This window comes from Mobula birostris, chromosome 3, assembly GCF_030028105.1.
Source record: "Mobula birostris isolate sMobBir1 chromosome 3, sMobBir1.hap1, whole genome shotgun sequence".
In the NCBI taxonomy this organism is placed as follows: Eukaryota; Metazoa; Chordata; class Chondrichthyes; order Myliobatiformes; family Myliobatidae; genus Mobula; species Mobula birostris.
The window spans coordinates 208,120,642-208,146,563 of NC_092372.1; the positions used below are offsets into that span (position 1 = coordinate 208,120,642).

Here is a 25,922-nt window from a genome sequence, read left to right on the forward strand (position 1 = left end):
ATTCTGGAAGCAGTTGTTTTCATGGGCTTTTGCCAGAAGGAGAGGGAGAGATGAAGAGAGAAGACGCGAATCTGGTAGACCGCCGGACGGGGTGGACTCCGAGCGGGAATCGGAAGGTCGCCGATGTTTGGAGGCGATCAATGGTGGAAGAGTGTCTACTGAGTGAGCTCCACCTGGGACTTTGACTTTGACCCTTTTTTTTTCCCCTTTTGTTTATTTTCATTACTAACCCCATATTCAGATTAAGATTCATAAAGTCTATTATTTAATTGCAATATGGAGTACTGTTGATATTTTGCATTGGGGGTACATTACACAGCATCCACACAAACATGATTACTCAATTTGGCAGGGCCACAGGCTGATTCCCCTAGACAAACGCAAGTTGGGCAAGTCAGAGGGTTACACTATGATGAGCTATGTCATTGTTAATTATTTTAATTGAAATGCTTGATTACAATGGATATCATGCTCAATATTTTTTTAACTGATAATTACAAGAAATTCAATTCACATTTTACCATTTCACATTATTATTAAGCTAATGACATTTACGGATACCAACAGTCATAAAACTGCTTACCTGCAACATAAAGCCAATAAGCGCTTTATTTGATACAAACATATTTGTTTGTTAGAATCGACTAGCTGCTGAACATACAAACCACTATGTTTAACCAAATTTTGACAAATCCATGTCTGAAAGACAAAGAGAAATTAGTCACTTTAAATTATGCTTCAGGCACATATTTAACATGTATTTAATATGACATTCATATTTAAAACTGTTTCAAAACTGTCAGCACTATTTGCCAGTGCCATTTAATACGCACTATGTATCTATTTTCAAAATAACATTACTTGTGTCACCACCTACAATATTTGATACAAAAGTTACATTATATCAATTTGGCATCAACTTTTCCTATTTTCGTTTAATTACATGCTCCAGCTTCTCAATCTGCAATGTCAATTAAGTCTTAAACTATGGCCTTGCCATACAGATTCTGCAGTGGTGTTTCCATGCATCCTTTAATATGGAGTCCTGGATTTCAAAATGCGCTGGTCTAAAATCTTCAGTCATGGCAACCTTTTATGCTGAAATACCAGCAAATGTGGAGCAGACCAAAATGTATCTTTCACTGAGCTAATAATTTTCCAGCAGTACTTGGTCACAGGATGCACTCAGTAATTGATTTGCCGATTCTCAAGTCAGGGAACTCAAAATAAAAAAGCAAGGCTTCAGAGTGACTAACATCAAAATAGCAAATGTTGTCTCCCCTATTGCTGTGGAAGGGATGATATGTCCCTCACTTGTTAGTGAGAGAGATAGCCAGTGGGGATGTCGAAATGTTGAAGTGAACAGTTAGTTTTTGATGGACTGTAGACCATTGTCTCTCTTTGGGAGCTTTGCTGTTGCTTCAACGGTGAGTGGTGACAATGCCGATGCTTTATGCTAGAATAACATGAGGGAGGGGGAGGGGGGAGGGTTGATGCTACTTGTGCATGGAAGGGGGGAAGGGGGCTTTGGGGTTCATTGCATCTTTTTTCAATCATTCATTCTTTGGGGATTTTTCTTCTATTTCGAGGACGTCTGCAGAGAGTAAGAATTTCAGGTTGTATAGTGTATACATGCTCTGATATTAAATGGAATTACTGAACTATTTGAATCACTAAAGCATAGAAGGCTATGGATCAAGTAGGGAAGGCAGGATTAACACAGATGGATGCTCACTGGTGGGCCTCCACAAGGTGAGCCAAATGTTCTGTTTCCATGCTGTAATGGTCAATGACGACCTCAAATAATCCTATTACTCACATGGCTTCAGGCTCAAAGGCAAAGATGACCATGGACAAAAAAAACACAACAAATGGGTAAACAGCCGAGGATGATGGACAAGAATGCGCTGCAAACTGAACCAGCACCATCCCTACTGATTCAAACTTCAAAATTTAGCACTAGGATCTATGTCTTTGAAAGGGTTTTCTGTGTCATCAAAAAGGAAAGGCTATTAATTTAGAGGGCTCCCTGAATTAATAGTATAAATGCTAGAGTTCTTTTGATTTGTAAAATGTTCCAACATTTATGTTATATGAAATGTCCTAGATACCCAAAACGGTATTTACACCCATATAAGCCTGTGAGGATCAAATGGAAGTGATCTACCCAAGAATGTGCAAAATGACCAAAGAAGTGCTACTTGAAAACAATTTGTTTGCGTACTTTCCAGTTAACTCTACCATGAATATTCCAAGCTTGGCTGAAAAAGGAGGTGGTTGGGCATGAGGATAACAACCCATTCCCATAAAAACCCAGTGTTACAGAAATGCCAACAGAAGCTCTAAAGACATCATTCATGGATTGGAAAGACACAGCAAGAAAACAGACTATACCTAGATACAACGTGAAGGACTGGCCCAGGACAGAGGACTCTGGTGAGCTACTGTCGGCAGCCTATGCCCCAGTAGAGGTGATGGGGCGGAGGATGATGACTTCAGAGCTACACAAATCAAGCAGTTAATTGTAAAGGGATATTTCTTCTCTTACCAATCTCTCCAAATCTTCATTTTGTTTATAAAAAAATAAGAGCTTTCTTATTAAAACAGTCAGATTGTATCCATCACTGATAGAAAAATTTCCGCCAGCTTGTGCAATGGAGAAACAATGATCAAATTCACTTCGCTGTATTGTATGCTGCAAACAAAATTTTAAGAATTAGAATTCTATTATCTGTAAAGCATGGACCATTTTTATATGATAGAATGACGTTTCCAATCACCGTAGCACCCAACCCTTTTGTATATGGATTCCAGTAAGGCATTTGATAAGGTTCCCCATGTGACGCTCATTCAGAAAGTAATGAAGCATGGGATCCAAGGAGACCTTGCTTTGTGGATCCAGAATTGGCTTGCCCACAGAAGGCAAAAGGCGATTGTGGATGGTTCATATTCTGCATGGAAGACGGCGACCAGTGATGCTCTGCAGGGATCTGCTCTGGGACCCCTGCCCTTTGTGATCTTTATAAATGGCCTGGATGAGGAAGTGGACGGGTGGGTTAATAGGTTTGCTGATGACACAAAAGTTGGGGGTGTTGTGGATAGTCTGGAGGGTTGTCAGAGGTTACAGCGCAACATCGCTAGGTTGCAGAATTGGGCTGACAAGTGCAAGACAGAATTCAACCTAGGTAAGTGTGAGATGGTTCATTTCAGTAGGACAAATTTGAAGACAGAATATAATATTAATGGTAAGACTCTCAGCAATGTGGAGGATCAACAAGGTCATGTCCAGTGGACACTCAAAGCTGCCGCGCAGGTTGACAGTGTTGTTAAGAAGGCGTATAGTATGTTAACCTCATCAACCATGGGATTTTGCGTTCAAGAGCCATAAGTAACGTTACAGCTATATAAGACCTTAGTTAGACCCCACTTGGAGCACTGTGTTCAGTTCTGATCACCTCATCACAGGAAGGATGTGGATATTATAGACAGAGTGCAGAGGAGATTTACAAGGATGTTGCCAGGATTGGAGAGCATGCCTTATGAGAATAGGTTGAGTGAACTTGGCCTTTTCTCCTTGGAACGACAGAGGATGACAGGCAACTTGATAGAGGTGTATAAGATGAGAGGCATTGATCGTGTGGATAGCCTGAGGCTTTTTCCCAGGGCTGAAATGGCTAATACAAGGGGGCATAGCTCTAAGCTGCTTGGAAGTAGGCACAAGGGGGATATCAGAGGTAAGTTTTTCCACACAGAGAGTGGTGGGTGCATGGAATGCACTGCCAGTGAAGGTGGTAGAGGCAGGTACAATAGGTCCATAGAGCTTCGAAAAATAGAGGACTATGCAGTAGGGAAATTCTAGGCAGTTTCTAGAGCAGGTTACATGGTCGATACAACATTGTGGGCTGAGGGGCCTGTAATGTGCTGCAGATTTCTATGTTTCTATGTTAAACCTTTGTTTTTCCCACTTCTATATAATCCTGCCCACTCTTCATAACTACCTGCAGCTTTACAGCAAAAATATGAACCAAGGCATTACAACTAGGAAACACCACACAGTAAATGTTCTACTGAATGCCACAAAGATACGAGTAGTTTACATTTTCACCTGAGCACAAATTTTACTGAAAATTGTTTCATTCCAAAAACATACACAGCATTTCCAAACTAGTTTGTCTTTAAAGAAATTTGACCTTTTTTTCAAACTACCAATAATCTGAAGACAAATAGATTTAAAATCTATGTAGCCGTACACTAAACTGGTGATCACACTGCATCCCTTTATTAAATTTTCAACTTTCTTCAAGTACCCTGAAACTTCATTAATTCATACAACATACTTGCTGTTTTCTGTCCCTGTATCCTCGGAGGAAGGACTGAATAATAACTGCGTTCCTCTGCCTTCGTCTTTCTTCCTGAAAAGAAAGAAAAATTATTAAGGCCTTCCTATAGATTGAAGTTTTCAACAATCAGTTCATCACAATGAATGTAAAATGAACAGTACCTACTCAGGAAATAGCCCACAGTTATTATATCACCACCACAAAAATCAGAGCAAATGTACATTTTAAAGGAAATGTGTATATATAACTATATATTTGGAGAAAAGAGTAAATGGTGAAAAGAGTAAATGGTGAAAATAGCAAACAACAATCCTAGCAACAGTCAAATCATGCCATGGTAATTGGGAGAGAAAGTGTTAACAATTTAAGACTCTTCTGAATTGGAAGGATGAGAAGACATGCACACCTTAAGTTGCCAAGAAGCAGTGGAGAAAACAATGAGAATGTCTGTGATAGAGTGGAGACCAAGGATGTTGAATTATCAAATTTTTTTTTAAAAATAGCAGTCAAGAGACATAAAAGAGAAAGGAGATAAATGGAAACAAAAGATACAGCAATGCCATGAAGGGGTGGGGGGGGGGGAATAAAGGAAGAGAAGGAGAGTGTGCAGAAGGCAAAAAATTGTGAGTTTAGCATTTAATCCTGACAACTAAGACAAAAGGTGCCATTCTTCAAGCTTATACTGAGTATTACACTGGAACAGTACAAGATGCTAAAGCCAGTGGACAAAGAATTAATGTGACAAGTCAAGTATAAAAGCTCAGAATCACCCTTGCAGATTAAACGAGGTGCCCTGCAGTGATCAACTATCTGCATTAGCAACACACATCAAAGTGGCTGGTGAACGCAGCAGGCCAGACAGAATCTACTGGAAGAGGTTCAGTCGACGTTTCAGGCTGAGACCCTTCGTCAGGACTAACTAAAAGAAGAGCTAGTAAGAGATTTGAAAGTGGGAGGGGGAGGGGGAGATCCAAAATGATAGGATAAGACAGGAGGGGGAGGGATGGAGCCAAGAGCTGGACAGTTGATTGGCAAAAGGGATACAAGAAGATCATGGGACAGGAGGCCAAGGGAGAAAGAAAAGGGGGAGGGGGAAAAAACCCAAAAGATGGGCCCCCTCCTCCTTTTCTTTGGCCTGCTGCATTCACCAGCAACTTTGATGTGTGTTGCTTGAATTTCCAGCATCTGCAGATTTCCTCATGTGAACTATCTGCATTAAGTCATTTGAACATAAACCAAACAAAAAATTAAATTGGAAACTCAAGAGATCTACTTCACTTCGATAACTGAAAGGAATATGTTAAAGAACATGCATCTCCCATAACTGCATGGGGAAAAGGTCATGAAAGGGAGGAGACTGGTGGAGAAGGAAGAATGGATCAGAAAGTCATGGAAAGAGCAGTCATTTTAAAATACTGAAAAGGAAGAAGATGAAGGTGTCTCTGGTGGTAGCAGAAATCATGAAGATGATCCACTGAATGTAGAGGCTGGGAGGGAGGAAGGCAGGCAAGGACAAGGGAAATCCTGTTGTCTAACTGGGCGAAGGGAGAGAGAGCAAAAACAAAAAGACAAGATTGAGTGCACCATCAATAGTGGCTTGAGTGGAAAAAGAATCACGTTTACGATGACTGATATGAAATTAGTTGTTCTGTGGGAGCAGTATGGTGCAAAAAAATTTAAAATTAATTAAATAGTGCAAAAAAAAAAGGAATAATATCTTTGGCTCATAGACCACTCAGAAATCTAATGGCAGAGAAGAAGCGAATATTCAAAAAATGTTGAGTGTACGTCTTCAGGCTCCTGGATCACATCCCCAATAGCAGTATCGAGAAGAGGACATGTTCTGAAAGGCAAGGGTCATAGAAACATAGAAAACCTACAGCACAATACAGGCCCTTCGGCCCACAAAGCTGTGCCAAACATGTCCTTACCTAAGAAAATTACCTAGGGTTACCTATAGCCCTCTATTTTTCTGAGCTCCATGTACCTGACCAGGTGTCTCTTAAAAGACCAATTGTTTCCACCTCCACCACCGTTGCCGGCAGCCCATTCCACGCACTCACCACCCTCTGCGTAAAAAACTTACCCCTGATATCTCCTCTGTACCTACTTCCAAGCACTGTAAAACTGTGCCCTCTCGTGTTAGCCATTTCAGCACTGGGAAAACACCTCTGTCTATGCACACGATCAATGCCTCTCATCATCTTACACACCTCTACCAGGTCACCTCTCATTCTCCATCGCTCCAAAGAAAAAAGGTCGAGTTCACTCAACCTATTCTCATAAGGCATGCTCCCCAATCCAGGCAACATCTTTGTAAATCTCCTCTGCACCCTTTCTATGGTTTCCACATCCTTCCTATAGTTAGACGACCAAATCTGAGCATAGTACTCCAAGTGGGGTCTGACCAGGTTCCTATATAGCTGTAACATTACCTCTTGGCTCCTAAACTCAATCCCACGATTGATGAAGGCCAATGCACCGTATGCTTTCTTAACCACAGGGTCAACCTGCGTAGCAGCTTTGAGTGTCCTATGGACTCAGACCCCAAGATCCCTCTGATCCTCCACACTGCCAAGAGACTTACTATTAATTCTATATTCTGCCATCATATTTGACCTCCCAAAATGAACCATCTCACATTTATCTGGGTTGAACTCCATCTGCCACTTCTCAACCCAGTTTTGCATCCTATCAATGTCCCACTGTAACCTTTGACAGCCCTCCACACTATTTACAACATCTCCAACCTTTGTGTCATCAGCAAATTTACTAACCCATCCCTCCACTTCTTCATCCAGGTCATTTATAAAAATCCTGAAGAGAACGGGTCCCAGACAGATCCCTGAGGCACACCACTGGTGACCGACCCCCATGCAGAATATGACCCGTCTACAACCACTCTTTGCCTTCTGTGGGCAAGCCAGTTCTGGATCCATAAAGCAATTTCCCCTTGGATCTCATGCCTCCTTACTTTCTCAATAAGCCTTGCATGGGGTACCTTGTCAAATGCCTTGCTGAAATCCATATACACTACATCTACTGCTCTCCCATCATCAACGTGTTTAGTCACATCCTCAAAATATTTAATCAGACTCGTAAGGCATGACCTGCCTGTCACAAAGCCATGCTGACTATTCCTAATCTATTTATGCTTCTCCAGATGTTCATAAATCCTGCCCCTCAGGATCTTCTCCATCAACTTACCAACCACTGAAGTAAAGCTCACTGGTCTATAATTTCCTGGGCTATCTCTACTCCCTTTCTTGAATAATAGAACAACATCTGCCCTCCAATCCTCCAGAACCTCTCCCACCCCCATTGATGATGCAAAGATCATGGCCTGTGGCTCAGCAATCTCCTCCCTCACCTCCCACAGTAGCCTGGGGTACATCTCATCCAGTCCCGGTGACTTATCTAACTTGATGCTTTCCAAAAGCTCCCGCAGATCCTTTCTTAATATCTACATGCTCAAGCTTTTCAGTCCACTGTAAGTCGTCCCTACAATCGTCAAGATCCTTTTCCATAGTGAATGCTGAAGCAAAGTACTCATTAAGTACCTCTGCTATCTCCTCCGGTTCCATACACACTTTTCCACCATCACACTTGATTGGTCCTATTCTCCCACGTCTTATCCTCTTGCTCTTAACATACTTGTAGAATATCTTGGGGTTTTCCTTAATCCTGTCCGCCAAGGTCTTCTCACGGCCCCTTCTGGCCCTCCTAATTTCTTTCTTGAGCTCCTTCCTGCTTGCCTTATAATCTCCTAGCTCTCTATCATTACCTAGCTTTTTGAACCTTTCGTAAGCTCTTCTTTGTAATGGATGCCTCCTTCTTGAGGCACCACCTCTTAAAGATGTCTTCAACAGTGGGAGGGCTGTGCATGTGATAGAGCTCAGTCTCTACCCCTTTGAATCCTCTTGTAATCCTGTGCACCAGGCTAATGCAATCAGTCAGAATGCTCTCTACCATACATCTATAGAAATTTGCAAGAGTATTTGGTGACATACATCTCCTCAAATTCCTAAGTAGACCCTTCAAGATGTTCATGATCAAGAGCTTGAAGCTGCTTATTCTGCTCTCACTGCTGACACTTCAATGAGGACTGGTGTGTGTTCTAATGACTTCTCTTTCCTAAAGTCCAGAATCAATTCGTTAGCCTTGCACAGAATGTCAGCAAGACCATGTTGTGAGACCACTCAACCAACCAATTGACCTCACTCTCATACACCTCTTCATTGTCCTCTGAGATTTTAACAATAGTGGTGTCATCTGCAAACTTATCGATGGCATTTGAGCTGTGCCTAGCTGCACAGTCTTGAGCATAGAGAATACAGCACTAGGCTAAGCATGAATTCTTGAGGTACATTTGTGTTAATCGTCAGCAAGGAGAATGATCATTGCCAAACCCCACTGATTGTGGTCTCCCAATAATGAAATCAAGCATCCAGTTATAGAGGGAGTTACAGAGCACCAGGTTTAGAAGTTTGGTAGTTAACGCTGAGGGATTAATGGTATTAAACACCACGCTATGACTGATGAACAGTACCCTGGATTCGCTTACTGTATGCTCAGGCGTGAAGAGCATAGCAGACTGATAAACTCTGGAGCAGAGCAATTTTTCCCTTCTTTCACTTGCTTTGGAATGGAACATGCATACTTCACTCAGCAGTTCTATTAATTTCATATAGTACAGCAATTCTCATGAAAAGGACAAAAATATATCGCATTGAAAGGCAAGAGAACTATTGACAATCACTGAATGCTTGGAGGCCATGTATGTTAAATAGAACACTCCATGACAGCATCTAAAACAGAAAGAACTCACAACCAGTAAGAATTCAAATCCCAATCTTGACCACATCCAATCGAGTTCATCCTTGGAGAAGTCTCAGTTGTGAAAATGAAACATTAAATGGAAGTATTAAAATTGCAACTAATTATAAAACTGCAAAAGTACTTGAACCAGGAAAGTTGCAGCAGCTATCATTCCACATCTGCCAGCTTTCATGTGCCATGTCTTCTGCTGGGAAACTTATGATTTAAGACAAAACATACAGAATAAAGAAAAGAAATTGGATATAATACCTAAAGTAGTAGTATACTACAACTATCACTGCTAAAAGACATTCATGAAAAATGTGTTCATATTGGCTGAAATCATGTTAGATTAATGACCAAGGACTTCAGGAATAAACATAAATATCTAATACCCAGAAACTTCACTGTATTAAGACCCATATGTTCTGAACATGAGTGACCATTCAAAAGCACCCATCACAATTAACCAAATCTCAGAGTTTACAAAAGGACAAGAGATGTTTACATAGAAATAGAAAATAGTAGGCCTACACTACCCCTCAACTCAATCATGACTGATAATCTCAACCTTTTCCCAATATCCATTTAGCATGAAATGTATCTACTTCCTCTGTACATATTTAAGTACTTACCTTCCATTGTCTTCAGTGGGAGTCAATCCCACAGGTTCACTACTATCTGCTTTAAATGAGATACTGATATTCTGAGGCTATGGAATCTGGTTCCGGACTTTCCAACCACAGGGAACACCTCTCCTATACTTTGTCAGGTGCTGTTCAAATATGATGGGGCTTTCTTCTTCAATACTCCAATGAATATTAGTGTCTATCATTTATAAGCAGTCTAATTAATGTTCATTGCATTCCTGCCATGACAAAAACATCCTTCTTCATGAGATGATCAAAACTGTAAATAAAACTCCAGATGGGATCTAAACAGCTACAGCAAGATATCCTTGCGCCTGTACTTAAATCCTTTTGTGATGAAGGTCAAATATTTACCCTCCTAATTGCTCGCTGCACCTATTTCCTATTAATAAAAGTCCTGGACAATGCAATTTAGCTTTGCTAAATGTCAGTGCAGATGGCAAAACAGTGAAAGTTTGATTTCAACAAACAATAACTGAAGATGTTTCAGATCTAGTCGCCTGAAATATATCCTTCAATATTAAGAACTACATCTCTGTTTATTGCTTTATCAAAGCCATGGGTCACTTCATTAAATTAAGGATAAACACTTTAATTATGCTATAAAACTGCATTTTATTATACTCAAGGCTAAAGCCATTCAGTGTTAATTTATTGGAAGCATCTATCCATCCAGTGTTAAGGGTGATAGCACAAAAGCAGATTGCCCAGCAGTAAAATACCTTTTTCCCCTAAAATGCCAGTAGACTGAAATTACACTTTTCCATTGTGTTATACACTCAGTCCAAAATATCTGAAGTACTTCCCACACTTTCTCTGAAAAATATTAATACTGAGCATTTCCTTCTGTTTCCATTATAAGACTGAAACAAAGCTAGCTCTGAAAAGTGTGACCCAGTTTAGAAAAACTGCATACTGGCAATTATTCTCAGATAATGCTGTAAAAGAATATAACACTATTACTGCTAAGAGCGGCAGAGATTGAATGAAGACCTGATAGAAATTTATAAGATTATGAAATGCTCAGATAGAGTTGACAACTGGTATCGCTTTCCCAAAGTCAAAATGTCTAATGCCAGAAGGCATGCATTTAAGATGAGAAGTGTTAAGTTCAAAGGAGGTGTGCAGGGCAAGTTTATTTTTGGATAGGTACATGAATGTGCAGAGAATGGAGGGAAATGGACATTGGTTTAAGTAGAAGGGATGAACTTAGAGTCAGAGAAATGTGCAACACAGAAAAAGGCACTTCGGCCCATCTAGTATGTGCAGAACCATATAAACTGACTATTCTCAGACCTGCACCAGGACCATAGCCCTTCATACCCCTACCCACCATCCATGCAACTATCCAAACTTCTCTTAAACATTGAAATCACGCTGGTAGCTCATTCCACACTCTCAACCCTCTGAGTGAAGTTTCCCCTCATTTTCCCCTTAAACTCTTCACCTTTCACCCTTAACCCATGACCTCTAGTTGTAGTCCCACCCAACCTCAGTGGAAAGATCCTCTTCTTAGCTAGGTGCTTAATTACTCATTTAATTAGTTTAGCACAACTCCTGCTTCTGCTATAATTTTTGGTTTTCAACAACTTAGAGCACATTTACCTCTCGTTTTCTTCTTTCTTCCTGGGTTCGGTGCAGCAATGAAGCCTTTTCTTCCTTCAAATAAGATTTTAAGAAGTTAATACCCATGTAAATAACACCATCCTTCTGTGGCGTGTAATAAGAGTACTGGAGAACAATTAAATTCAAATTATTCTTACACAGCTTACAGATGATCATACTGGCATAAGATTATATACGATGGAGAACAATTGTCACTCATTTCAATTACACACTGAGACTCCACTCTACCATAAAACAATTATCAAAATATGAGGAGCAAATGCACTTGAGTGTAAGTAAGTTAAGGGAAATCATAAATAATGGCATACAGAAGTATATGTTAACTCCACCATAGACGGTCCCACACCCGGCTGCGAGAGGAGTGAGGTTAGGCATGGGGCTAGCAACCTCATCCTGTACAAAAACCCAGCTCTACAGAAATGCCAGCAGGTTCTAGGATATTATGGGATACCTTCATTTAATAAATGGACAAACAAAACAAGCCTCATTTCAACTCTACAATCTGGCATAAGTACGACCACTCTTCTACCTCATGTTCAATTTCCTGACTGATACCTCCATCTCATGATCCTATGGAGTAATTCTTTTCCCCCAGCAGAGTTTGGTTGATATTGGAAGAGCAGTTTCCGGGGCATATTTAAGAAACGTTTCAAAATGCATTTGCGTAGGCAAGGCATAGAAAGATGTGACCTAATGCAAGCAAAAGGGATGAGTGAAGACAGACAAAAAGGACGCATTGGACGCGTAAACCACAACTGTGCAATACAACTTTATCACTACACAAGTCCAACCCTCTATCCTCAATCAGTGTTTCTTATTTTACACCCTCCAGCCAAAGAAAACAGGATGGATGCTGAAAAACTATCAAGGCAGGGCTGACTCTAAGATACAGGTTCAATCCCGATCTCAGGTATTGAATCTGTTTCTCAGGTTTCCCACGTATGCTCCAGTTTTCTCTGATGTGCTGACTGGAGAGTATTTAGTTACTGAAAAATTATCCCAGCTAGGATAGGGTACTAAGGAAATCAGAGTGGAGTTGACAGACAAGTGACTACAGGGAAATAAGTGTGCAAATAGGGCTGATGAGGATGCTCTGGGAGCCATGAGAATGAAACAGGAATAAACAACATGAATATTAAGAAGCCAGCATAAACAGAAGAGATTCTGCAGATGCTGAAAATCAAGGCAACACACACAAAATGCTGGAGGAACTCAGCAGGGCAGGAAACACCTATGGAAATGTATAAATAGTCAACATTTCCAGATGAGACCCTTCAAAGGAAGAGGGAAGAAGCCAAAAATAATGTGGAGGAAGGGGAATGAGCACGAGCTAGAAGGTGATAAGTGAAATGAGATGGGTGGGGGGAGGGATGAAGTAAGAAGCTGGGAGGTGATAGGTGGAAAAGGTAAAGGGGCTGAAGAAGAAGGAATCTGATAGGAAAGGAGAAGGTATCATGGGAGAAAGGGGAGAAGGAGGGGCACCAGGGGCAGGTGATATGCAGGTGAGGAGAGGAGGTAAGAGGGGGGGCCAGAATGAGAAACTGAAGAGGGAAGGGGGGAGGGGAAAATCACAGTTTCTTAACATCAGAAATTGGAGAAATCGAAATTCATACCATCAGGTTGAAGGTTACCCAAATGGAGTATGAAGTGGTGCTTCTCCAACCTGAGAATGACCTCATCATGGCAGTAGAGGAGGTCATGGACTGGCACGTAGGAATGGGAATGAGCACTGGAACTAAAATAGTTGGCCACTGGGAAATCTTGCTTTTTGCAGGTGGAAGAAAGGCGTTCAACAAAGCAGTATCACCACTGTAGAGAAGGTCACATCAGGAGCACTGGATATAGCAAACAACCCCAACAGATTTGCAGGTGAAGTGTTGCCTTACTTGGAAGGACTGTTTGGGGCCCTGACTAGAGGTAAATGGACAGGTGTAACACTTCTTGCAGGGATAAATGTCAAGAGCAAAATTAGTAGGGAAGGACAAATGGACAAGGAAATCACAAGGAAGCAATTGCTGCAAAAGCAGAGCGTTGGGGAGAGGCGAAGATGTATTTCCTGTTGACGACGGCACAAGTTGCAGTGAATGACGTGGGGATGTGGAGGCTCATGAGAAGCCTCTGTTAAGAAGCCATTTGTTCTGGCAGCATTTGTCAATAATCGGGTGACATAGAATTTATAGAATGGAGAGGATTAGAAACGTTCCCACTCAATTGTTGTGATCTGGAACTCGCTGCTTTAAAGGATGGAGATGACAGAAAACCACCAGATTTAAACCTAGATAAGAACTTGATGATCTGTAACAGTACCAGAGCTCAGGAGCACATTGATTCAAGTTAAACATTTAGTTGGACAACAAATTGATCATGAGCTAACTGATGCTGTAGGCTGCTATATTACAATACCAAAGAAGGAAACTCACCAAAAGCACAGCCATTAATAAAGAATGGTTCTTCAGATACCACATTATTATATTCAATCATTTTATGATTCAAAATGATTGAATACAATAATGTGGTATCTGAATAACCAACAGCCCTACACAAATAAACAACAGTAGTATAAATCAAAAAGGTTCAATAGTACAGTGGTTAAATTTATAAAGATTACCTGAATTTGTCACATGCACATTGAAATATACAGTGAATTGCATAACTTGCATCAAATAAAATCAGCAAGCATCGTGCCGAGCTGCCCGCAGTGTCGTCACACTTCTGGAACCCACAAAGCATGTCCAACTTCAGAATGTGGGAGGAAACTGGAGCACCCAGAGGAAACCCACACGGTCATTATGGAGGACATACAAACTGCTTATAGACAGTGGTGGAAATTGAACCCCAATCTTACAGCTGTTACTATAATAGTGTCATGCTAACCATTACACTACGTTGCCATGCAAAAGGAAAAGTAATCAACTGAACCCACTCATTCCAGAGATGGGTTTGAATTTTATTGGTAAATATATTTAAATTCAAGTAATTAATTTTGAAAACACAGTTATCAAGTCAGATGCCTTTGGCTCAAACATGCATCCATGGGATTCCTAGATTGTTATGAAATCCCATCTTACTTATTTGTGTCATGCAAGGAGAAAATTATGCCAGCCTTCCTTAGTTTGGCATATACAAGACTACACATACGAAAATTACATCAAAATTAAGCCACTTTTCCTTCCACAAACACAGTATCTACAGAAAAGAGTACAGTCAATGTTTCAGGCCAAGACCCTTCAGAAGGACTGAGAAAAAACGCTGAGGAGTAGATTTAAAAGGTGGCAGAAGGGAGAGAGAAACATAAGGTGATAAGTGAAATCTGAAGGGGGAGGGATGAATTAAAGAGCTGGGAAGTTGATTGGTGAAAGAGATACAGGGCTGGAGAAGGGGAAGTCTGAGAGAAGAGAACAGAAGGTCATGGAAGAAAGAAAAGGGGGGAGGAGCACCAGAGGGAGGCGATAGGTGGGCAAGGAGATAAGGTGAAAGAGGGAAAAGGTGTTATTCCTCTAACCTAAGTGTGGCCTTATCATGACAGTGGAGGACGCTATGGATAGACATATCGGAATGGGAATGGGAAGTAGAATTAAAATGGGTGGCCTCTGGGAGATCCCGCTTTTTCTGGCGGATGGAGCATAGATGCTTGGCAAAGTAGTCTCCCAATCTACGTTTGTACATCAGGTCGCACCGATATACAGGAGGCCACACCGGGAGCATCGGACACAGTATATGACCCCAACAGACTCACAGGTGAAGCGTTGCATCACCTGGAAGGACTGTTTGGGGCCTTGAATGGTGGTGAGGGAGGAAGTGTAGGGGCAGGTGCAGCACTTGTTCCACTTACAAGGATAAGTGCCAGGAGGGAGATCAGTCGGGAGGGATGAATGGACGAGGGAGTCACATAGGGAGCAATCCCTGCAGTAAGCAGAAAGTGTGGAGGTGGGGGAAGGGTGAGGTGTGCTTGGTGGTGGGATCCCGTTGGAGATGGCAGAAGTTGCGGAGAATTATGTACTGGACGTGGAGGCTGGTGGGGTGGTAGGTGAGGACAACAGGAACCCTATCCCTGATAGGGTGGTGGAAGAATGGGTTGAGAGCAGACGTGTATGAAATGGAAGAGATGCATTGGAGGGCAGCGTTGATGGTGAAGGAAGGGAAGCCCCTTTCTTTGAAGGAGGAGGACATCTCCTTCGTTCTGGAATGAAAAGCCTCATCTTGAGAGCAGATGCAGCGGAGATGGAGGAATTGAGAGATTTTTTACAAGTAACAGGCTGGGAGGAGGATTCCCACCTGTGAGTCTGTTGGGGTCATATACTGTGTCTGGTGCAGCCTCCTGTATATTGGTGAGACCCAACATAGATTGGGAGATTGCTCTGCCAAACACCTATACTCCGTCCGCCTGAAAAAGCCGGATCTCCCAGTGGTCAGCTATTTTACTTCCACTTCCCATTCCGAAATGTCTATCCATGGCCTCCTCCACTGTCGTGATGAGGCCACACTTAAGTTGGAGTAACAACATCTTATATTCCGTCTAGGTAGCCTCCAACCTGATGGCATGAACATCGATTTCTTCAACTTCTGCAATGCCTCCGCCCCCCTCTCCTTCACCATTCCCCATCCCCTTTTCCCTCTCTCACCTTATCTCCTTTCCTACCCATCGCCTCCCTCTGCTGCTCCTCCTCCCTTTCCTTTCTTCCATGACCTTCTCCAGCCCTGTATCTCTTTCACCAATCAACTTCTCAGCTCTTTACTTCATCCCTCTCCCTGCAGGTTTCACCTATCAGCTTGTGCTTCTCTCTCCCCTCCCCCCATCTTTTAAATCTATTCCTCAGCTTTTTTTTCTCCAGTCCTGCTGAAGGGTCTCAACCCGAAACATCGACAGTACTCTTTTCTGTAGATGTTGCCTGGCCTGCTGAGTTCCTCGGCATTTTGTGTGCGTTGCCATTCTTCCTTCCATTGCCTCCTTCATACAAACTCCATTAACTGACTGCACTTCCTCAGCTTCAGGAAAGCTGCCAACATAGCCCCTGCTACCTCGATCATTCTACTTCCACCACTTCCTCCCCCCAACCCCGATGAGCAGAAAATACAAAAGCTTAAGAACACCAGGCTCAAGGACAGCTTCCGTCCCATTGTTATCAGATTCTTGAACGAACTTCATACCAAAGATGAACTCTTGATCTTTCAATCTACTTCATCACAGCTGTTGTCCTGTCTGCCTACTGCAGTTTCTCTGTAACTATCCTTCCATTTTGTAAAGCCTGTCACTGTATCTCGGTACATGCGACGGTACTAAATCAATTACCCTACCATTCAAACTGACCATGGCTGATCTGCCTAAAGCCTCATTTCCTCTTGTGATAGTTTTCAATACCCCCATCTTTTGAAAAAGTTATCTTTTTTTTAAAATACACTCACTGATTTTGCCTCAACATAACTCTACAATAAAAAGAAGTCCCACACACTCATCATCTTTCCTGAGAAGTTCCTACACACTGGACTCACCCATGTGATTATCTCTTGCTTCAACAGATGGAGAGATGGTAAAACAAAATTGCAATGTGCCAGTGAAATCCACGTCTCATGAACAAGTTAAAGTAAGACAGAGAAACAGAATATAGGGCTAGAGTTTAGGATTGGATTAGGTCAGATCACACTTTTTCCAATCAGCATGGGCATAAGATGCCAAATGCCCTTGTGTGAAGTCAATTTTCTGTGATTGCTTATTGTTCCTTAAGGTTGTTAAAACTGGGGTGGGTGGGGTAGTGAGGCTGGGGCTCCCACTACCTATTAAATGCTCCCAATGGCATGCATCGCATATTGCTTCTGACAATCAAGTCCAGCTCCTGGCCTTCACATGTGGCTTAGTTACTAAACCTGGCAGAGCTGTTTCTACTGACAGGAGAAGGGACAAAGGCAGATTACTGGTGCCTTAAAACCAGCTGCTCCTCCGCCATGATTGGCAGCTAATCTAGAAGGGAAACTCTGATCCCAAACCTCCGCTGCCTTGCAGCTATATCCACCCATGACGAATGTTTTGGGAGTAAACCCTGAGGAGGAAATGGAGAGCTGAAGTCCCTAAGACAGTCCTACACTGAGTTCAACACTGACTGGCAACTCCTGCGACACCACCGGTGCCAAACTGTATCAGTCTCTGCCATTCCTTTGGTTCATTAGCTGCATGGAGAGGGGGAGCCTGATACGTTGGGACCAGCTTGCCCTCCACGTCCTAGCTTGCGTACTGACTTGTGTATCATGTAGGCAGTTATGACACAATAACCATGGTCATCCCCAGCCAGTGGAGGTCCTCATATTTATTGTATAGTACATTTCTATAGTATTAAGATTAGGAGGAAAATAAATTGCAAAATGCAATAGATTGCAGATCTACAATTTTACTGAGCAATTTTTGGACCATCTCTCACTTTCTAGAAATACAGAAATGCAGCTGGAAAAGATCAATAACCATATGCCATGAAACATTAAAAATAAGTTTATGAAACTGAACAAGCCAGGATCAACTAATCAATGCAATGCCTGTTTGGAATGCAAGGTAATACATAGGGGCATTCATTGATGACGGCACAATAATAGACTTAATTCAGACAAGATTAAGGAAGGAGTTACTGCATAAAATTCAACACCATGATGTGGGCAACAGACACAAAGGCAACAATCAGCAACAAGGGTCTAACCACTTTCCATTAATGTTTATCTACATTACCTGAGGACAGATTGAGGGAGCTAGGTCTTATCTCTTTAGAGCGAAGAAAAATGAGAGGTGACTAGATAGAGGTGTACAAGACGATAAGGGCATAGATTGAGTAGATAAGCAGAGACTTTCCCACCAGGGCAGTACTGGCTAATACAAGGAGGAATAATTTTATACGATGACTGGAGGAAAATACAGAGCAAATGTCAAAGGTAGGTTCCTTACACAGAGAATGGTGTGTGCGTGGAATGCCCTGTCAGGGGTGGTGGTAGAGGCAAATTCGTTAGGGACTTTTAAGAAACTCAGACATGGATGATAGAAAAACGGAGGGCTGTGTAGGAGGGAAGAGTTAGCTTGATCTCAGAGTATGTTAAAAGGTCAGCACAACATTGTGTACTAAAGCCCCTGTACTATGATGTAGTAATGTATCACTGATAAATCCCCACAACTAACCCATTAAGATACACCAATGATCCAAGACTTAGTTGGTCCAGCCACACCAATACCATGGCTACAACAGCAGGTCAGAGACTAGGTATCATGCAGCAAATCACAGACAGGAATTGTCAAAAGAATAGAGGAAACATTTCAAGGATGTTCTCAGGGCCTCCTTGAAAAATGTAATGTCTTATACGACTCATTGGAATCCTGAACACGTAACTGATTAAAGTACTAAAGGAGCATCAGGCATAGAGAACTCCAAATCTCTTTGGTAACACAGAACACCTTCAGAAGCTCAGACTGACTACACTACCTCCAATCATTCTTGCCTGCAGCAGATTCTACATATTCCACATTGGTTTCTGAGGTGAAGCCAAACACTGGAGTGGAAGCAAATTAGTTTCACATCCAAGGTGGCAAAAAAAGATGATAATGGTGCTACTGCAAAAACACCCCAGAGTTTTAATCTTTCACCAGGGTATGTAACAGGAGTGTGGTGGAATTTTCTCCACTTGCCTGGATGAGTACAATAACAACATTACTCAGGATGCCTGCATAAGTCTCATTCTACCAATCATCTGAAGCACTAATCACTTCCACCAACAGCACAATGTGGCTGCAATTTAGCATGAGAAACGCAGCAATGCCCACCATGGGGATAACAACTATTCCCAAACATCAACAGTATCTCCCATGCCTATCCTTTGTCAGTTGAAAAGGCAATAGCTGCAGGATTTTGGAATGACCACATCCTTTATTGGAGGCATGAAATTCACAGTGATGATTAACAAATAGATTGTTCATTAAAAATCAGAGACTAATCCCTATCATTCACTGTACAAGTCTTACCCTGGTTTATCCTCCCAAAGTGTAACGTCTCACACTTATCTGTACTAAATTCCAACTGCCATTTTTCAGCCCATTTTCCCAGCTAGTCACGATCACGCTAAGGTTTTGATCTCCTTCCTCATTGTCCAATACACGCCAATTTTGGTGTCAACCATAAATTTGGACATGTGCAAGATTTTGCTCTCTATGAGGCCTTAAATAAAGGAAAAAAACTAATGAAAATATGCAAATAAGTTTTCCTTTACACAGTAGTAGATGCCTGAAATGCGCTGCTAGGGATAGTGGTGGATGCAGACACAATAGTGGTGTTTAAAATGCAATTAGAAAGGCACATGAACGTACATGGAATGGAAAAATATGGATCAAGTGGAGGCAGATACATTTAGCTTGACTGGGCACCATGGTTAACACAGATATCATGGATCAAAGATCCTGTGTCATACTGCTCCATGTTCTACGTACTTCAGAATGTAATGTTTATAACAAAAATGAAGGCTTTTACTTTCTAATACCATCACAAACAGTATTAAAGATGTAAGTAGATAAAACAGACATAAATGATATAAAAATATATATTCTTTGGAGTTTGGAGGAATGAAAGTTGATCTTAATGGAATATAAACTTGGGTAACATACCAAGGTAGACATTGAGATGTTTCCACTAATGGGAGAAACTGGAATAAACTACAAGAATGGTTGAGGTGAGGTGGAGGGGTGGGGGGGAAGGCAGCAATAATTTAAAACTAAGGAGCAAAGGGACTTTTTCCCTCAGAGGATGATGAATTTCTGGAATTGTCTACCCAGGAAGGTTGTGGAATAAAGATTATTGAGTAGCTGAAGAGGAAGTAGGTAAAATGTTGAAAGATCTGTCGTGGAGTGCTACAGGAACTGAAACAAGAAGATGAAGGGCCAGGAGAAGATCAGCCATAATCATCTTGAAGGACAGATCTGAGAGGGGTTGAGTAGACTTCTTCTAACTTTATATGTTCTCCTTATCTTGTTTTATACAATCACAAGTTTTACACCTCATGTACAAAATATGACTAATTGAATGCACTTAACGCACAAATTTTAAAAAAATAATTGATTACCAACCTTCCTGCTGGCTCCACCAAGAGAAACCTTGGGCCGTGTTTTGAAATCACCTTCAAAGCTGAACATGTCTGTATGTTATCCCATCTAGTAGAAGTACAGCTCCTAAATAACAAATATTTTCAATGAAGCAAACAAAATATAGCTCAGATTCAGCTGATTTAAGAATCAGAATCAGGTTAACATTGACTTATAAGGAGTGAAATCTGCTGGCTTGTCGCAACAGTATAGTGCAAAAAAAAATCAACAAAAATTACAAAATAAATAATTACTGCAAAGAAAAAGGAATAATGAGGCTCTGTTTATAGACCATTGTTCAGAAATCTGATGGCAGAGGGAAAGCAGATGTTCCTAAATTATTGAGTGTGTGTTTTCAGGTTTTTGTGCATAGAATTATATATGGAACCAGGGTTTTAGATCCAACAAGCTCCTGCAGCTATGAGTACTATTCTGCTAATGCCACTTTCCAGTAGTCAGCCAGTAGACTTCCATGCCACAATATTTCAAAACTTCATCCAAGCATTTACCCCTTCCATTATCCCCTTATTACAGATCTCATTTGCCTTCTGGGTATAAACTTTTCCTTCTGGGTATAAACTTTTCCTTCAATCTCCTCCCCTTAATCCTGTATTTTTTGATTAAGGAAAAGCTTTCTCATTATCAACCCTAACCAAATAGCTCAATTTTGAATCAGCATTCCCCCAACCCGTTCTGTTCCAAAAGCAAATCCACCTATCTAGTCTCGCCTCATAGCTGAAACACTATCACTGACATCCTAGAGACTCGTCAATTTCTGCACCCTCTCCTGTACAATTTTTCTACTAAACAACAAGCCATAGGTGTGACAATGAACAACACAATACAGCCTGCTCCTCATAACAGAAAACAATAAATTGTTTAATATTCCGCTGCAAAACTATGCATTTTAGATGAGTGCAATTCATACAAAACCATCCAAGATCAGTTAGGTAGATCAGAATCCTCACTAGATTAGCAAATACACTGATTGATCTTTACAATTGTTTGCAATGAAGTAACTATAAAATGTATACAACATATTAAATCGTTTGCGAGAACATGATGAACTGTGTTCATAGCGTTGAGGAGTAAGTCTTTCGATGGGAATCTATTACAAGAGCACCCAAATTCTAGTTCTGTTAAAACGGGACTCAGCTGGAAAGATTTAAACTCTTTAAGGTTTAAAAGAGCAGAGAGACCGCTTTTCGGTGATTTATAAGTAAATAAGAAGCCTCGCTGTCCAACTCGGAATAGGCCGTGTTGCTAAGGCCTGACCGTGTAGTGCATTGCATTGTCAGCCTGTTCTTACTAGTCTTCACTCCAAATGACTCAGCAGGACGCAGCACAGTGATAAGCAGAACAGAATTAAAGACAAGGGGGCGTTCAGAAGAGCAACATCTACCAAAACGAATCGGCTTTGGAGACCCTGTCAGTTCAATGTTTTAGAATATTCATTTTATTTTTTTAAAGTCTCGCGCAGCATTTTATTCAGTACAAGTTAAAGGGTTTCGCCGGAGCTGCTGCCGCCCCCTCCGTGCCCCAGTCTAAGCTCGGACCTCTCCCCACCTCCCCTTCCTCCCAGCCCGGCTCCTTTACCTGACGTCCCAGCCACCGACCGCCAGCAACCGAAACACAAACTGCACAACCGGAAGCAGTCACGCCGTCATCCCGCTCCAAACGGGCCCGCCTCCCTCGCCGGAAGTCACACCCAACATCTCGAGCAGCGGCGAGCCCGGCAGTTAGCGATTGGCTCAACCTCACGCCCGTTACACCCGTTTTCGTCTCCCGTCGCCCCTGCGCCGGCGACTCGGGGCGTCGGCTTGGTGGGGGTTTGTTGTTGTTTTGCGAAGCGTTCCCCTCTTCAGTCAGTCCGTCCAGGGCGGTGAGAGATGATTATAACCCCTCTCCCGTTCACGTGATAATATCCGAACAGTTACCCGGCCGGCTGTTTGGACAGGAGCAAGTCGCAAACCGGAACTCTAAAACCCGGTGCAATGCTGAGGGAGTACGTTCGCAGCAGGAAGTAGACAACAATCAGGTTTGAACGCCACAAATTGACAATGACTATTTCCATCAAGAAGATGTCCGTCCTTCCACCTCCGGCATAAAACATCCTGTGAGTCTACGTCGGCCAGAAGCTTAACCGATAACTGGTTAAGGTCAGGGTGGTCAGAACCATGTGATCACTGACCAAATAATCATTCCAAGCCTTCCAGTACCTATAAGGTGCAGGTCAGGTTTGATGAACTGAATGAATGCAGCTCCGCTGATCAAAAGGAGATCTGTGAAACCACATCCCTTAGATGTGGCACAATCCGGTGGCGAATTTGCCATGTTATGTGATGCTGAGAGCACGATTACCTGCAGCAGGTACCTCAAGACGCTTAAAAGACACCTTTGCAAAATCCTCCAACTGCCCTGGAAAGAAACTGGATCCGCTATTAGAGAATGAGACAGAAGTTTGTGAAGGGGAAGACTTTGCATCTAGTGACCACAGTGCCATTAGTTTCAAAGTAAATATGCAAAAAGATAGGTCGGGTTCGTGGGTTGAGATTCTAAATTGGAGAAAGGTCAATTCTGATGGTATCGGAAATGATCTGGTAAGTGTGGATTGTGACAGGCTGTTTTCTGGCAAAGGTGTACTTGATAAGGGGTCCTGCTGAAGGGTCTCGGCCCGAAATGTCAGCTGTACTCTTTAACATAGGTGCTGCCTGCTCTTCTGAGTTCCTCCAGCATTTTGTGTGTGTGTTGCTTGCTAAGTGGGATGCCTTCAAAAATGAAATTTTGAGAGTACAAAGCTTGTATGAGTCTGTCAGAATAATTGGATATCAAATTCGATTAGACATTGGCTTTGTGGGAGAAGCCAGAGAATGGTAGTAGATGGTTGCTTCTCTGACTGGAGGCCTGTTACTAGTGGTGTGCCACAGGAATCATTGCTGGTTCCTTTGTTGTTTGTCATCTATATCAATGATCTGGGTGATAATGTGGTTAACTGGATCAGCAAATTTGCAGATGACACCAAGTTTGGTGGTGGTGTGGGCATAGAAGGCTGTCATGACTTGCAGAGAGATCTGCATCAGCTGGAAAAATGGCAGAATGAACTTAATGCAGACAAGTGCAAGGTTTTGCACCTTGATAGGACCAACCAGGGTAGGTCTTACTCAGTGAATGGTTGGGCACTGAGGAGTGTGGTAGAACAAAAGGATCTGGAGATACAGATCTATATTTTGTTGAAAGTGGCATCACAGGTAGATAGGGTTGTCAAGAAAGCTTTTGGCACATTGATCTTCATAAATCAAAGTATTGAATACAGGAGCTGGGATGCTATGTGGAATTTGTATAAGACGTTGGTGAGGCCTAATTTGGAGTATTGTGTACAGTTTTGGTCACTTACCTACAGGAAAGATGTAAGTAAGGTTGAAAAAGTGCAGAGAAAATTTACTAGGATGTTGCTGGGTCTGGAGGACCTGGGTTATATGGAAAGATTGAATAGGTTCGGACTGTATTCTTTAGAACATAGAAGATTGAGAAGAGATTTGATAGAGGTATACAGAATTATGAGAGGTATAGGTAGGATAAATGCAAGCAGGCTTTTTCCACTGAGGTTGGGTGTGACAACAACCAGAGGTCATGGGTTAAGGGTGAAAGGTGAGGTTTAAGGGAAACATGAGGGTAAACTTATTCACTCAGAGGTTTGTGAGAGTGTGGAACGAGCTGCCAGCACAAGTGATGCACGCAAGCTCAATTTCAATGTTTAAGACAAGTTTGGATAGGTACATGGATAGTAGAGGTATGGAGGGCTATGGTCCCAGTGCAAGGCGATGGGAGTAGACAGTCTAAATGGATTTGACATGGACTAGATGAACCAAAGGATCTTTTTCTTTTCTGTACTTCTCTATGACTAAGATAAGTGAACCAATATCAGTCCCTGGCTCTCATACCCCAATGATTGAGCAGGATGCAGCACAGCAAAATGCTGAAAAGAATTAAGCCAAGGAGCATTTAGAAGGGTAATGTCCACCAGAGCAAATTGGCTTTGGAGACACAGTCACTTCGAGTTTTTTAAAACTGGATATTTTAAAACATTGAACAAAATTTTGCATTGTCACTGATTATATTCGGTTGACGGGTCACTTTGTTTGTATCCCCAATGCAGTACGCTCAAAGCAGACACTCTCCTTGACCTCCATCATGGGAAGAGATGGAGAAAAAAGGGTTAAAGGATGTGCTCACTGTCTCCTTATTGGGACAAGAAAGCAACTGACTTTAAAATAATGATTGTGCTATAAAGGGTGAAGAGGAGATGCAACAGGATGTTGCCTGGGATAGAGTAATCCATTTAGAAGGAGATAATGGAGAGTTTTGGTTGATTTTCCCTGTAACAGAGGTGGTTATGTGGGGACATGACTGAGACATGTAAAGTGATGAGCATTATAGATAGGTAGCAGGGAATCTTCCCCTTATTGAATTGACTTTATTTCTTACATCTTTCACATACATGAGGAGTAAAAATCTTTGTTACATCTCCACCTAAATGTGCCATGTGCAATCATAGTAATTTATAATAATATATAATAAATAGAACTGTCAATGTAATATAGAGTACACTCAAATCAGCGTGAGTTCATCAGTCAGATGGCCTGGTGGAAGAAGCTGTCCCGGAGCCTGTTGGTCCTGGCTTTTGTGCTGCGGTACCACTTTCCGGATGGTAACAGCTAGAATGGACCGTGGTTGGGATGAGTTGGGTCTCCAATGATCCTATGGGCCCTTTTTACACACCTGTCCTTGTAAATGTCCTGATCCGTGGGAAGTTCACAACCACAGATGCGCTGGGCTGTCCGCACCACTCTCTGCAGAGTCCTGCGATTAAAGGAGGTACAGTTCCCATACGAGGCAGTGATGCAGCCAGTCAGGATGCTCTCATTTGTGCCCCTGCAGAAAGTTCTTAGGATTTGGGGGCCCATACCAAACTTCCTCAACTGTCTGAGGTGAAAGAGGCACTGTTGTGCCTTTTTCACCACACAGCTGGTGTGTACATACCATGTGAGGTCCTCAGTGATGTGGATGCGGAGGAACTTGAAGCTGTTTACCCTCTCAACCCCAGATCCATTGATGTCGATAGGGGTTAGCCTGTCTCCATTCCTCCTGTAATCTACAACCAGCTCTTTTGTGTCAGAGAGATGACTTCTTCCCTGTAGGCCACCTCATTATTGTTGGAGACAAGGCCAATCTATGTAGTGTCATCGGCAAATTTAATGAGCAGATTGGAGCTGTGGGTGGCGATACAGTCATGGGTATACAGGGAGTAAAGGAGGGGACTTAGTACACAGCCCTGAGGGACTCATGTATTGAGAGTCAGAGGGTTGGAGGTCAGGGAGCCTACTCTTACAA

The 25,922-nt window shown here is 42.1% G+C and overlaps 1 protein-coding gene across 3 annotated transcripts in view; it reads right to left on the reverse strand.

The window, feature by feature from the left end:
* ube3c (ubiquitin protein ligase E3C) overlaps window positions 1–22,221 on the reverse strand; it is a 152,958-nt gene extending 130,737 nt beyond the window's left edge. For all 3 annotated transcript variants that reach the window (XM_072254039.1, XM_072254038.1, XM_072254040.1), the window contains exons 1-6: window positions 22,128–22,221; window positions 20,517–20,618; window positions 11,414–11,467; window positions 4,338–4,412; window positions 2,549–2,695; window positions 584–699 (exon numbers count right to left, since the gene is read on the reverse strand). In XM_072254039.1, the coding sequence (XP_072110140.1) occupies window positions 584–699; window positions 2,549–2,695; window positions 4,338–4,412; window positions 11,414–11,467; window positions 20,517–20,582 (458 nt within the window). In that variant the 5' untranslated portion in view covers window positions 20,583–20,618; window positions 22,128–22,221. The remainder of the gene's footprint in view (window positions 1–583; window positions 700–2,548; window positions 2,696–4,337; window positions 4,413–11,413; window positions 11,468–20,516; window positions 20,619–22,127) is intronic.
* Between the last annotated feature and the right edge of the window lie 3,701 nt (window positions 22,222–25,922).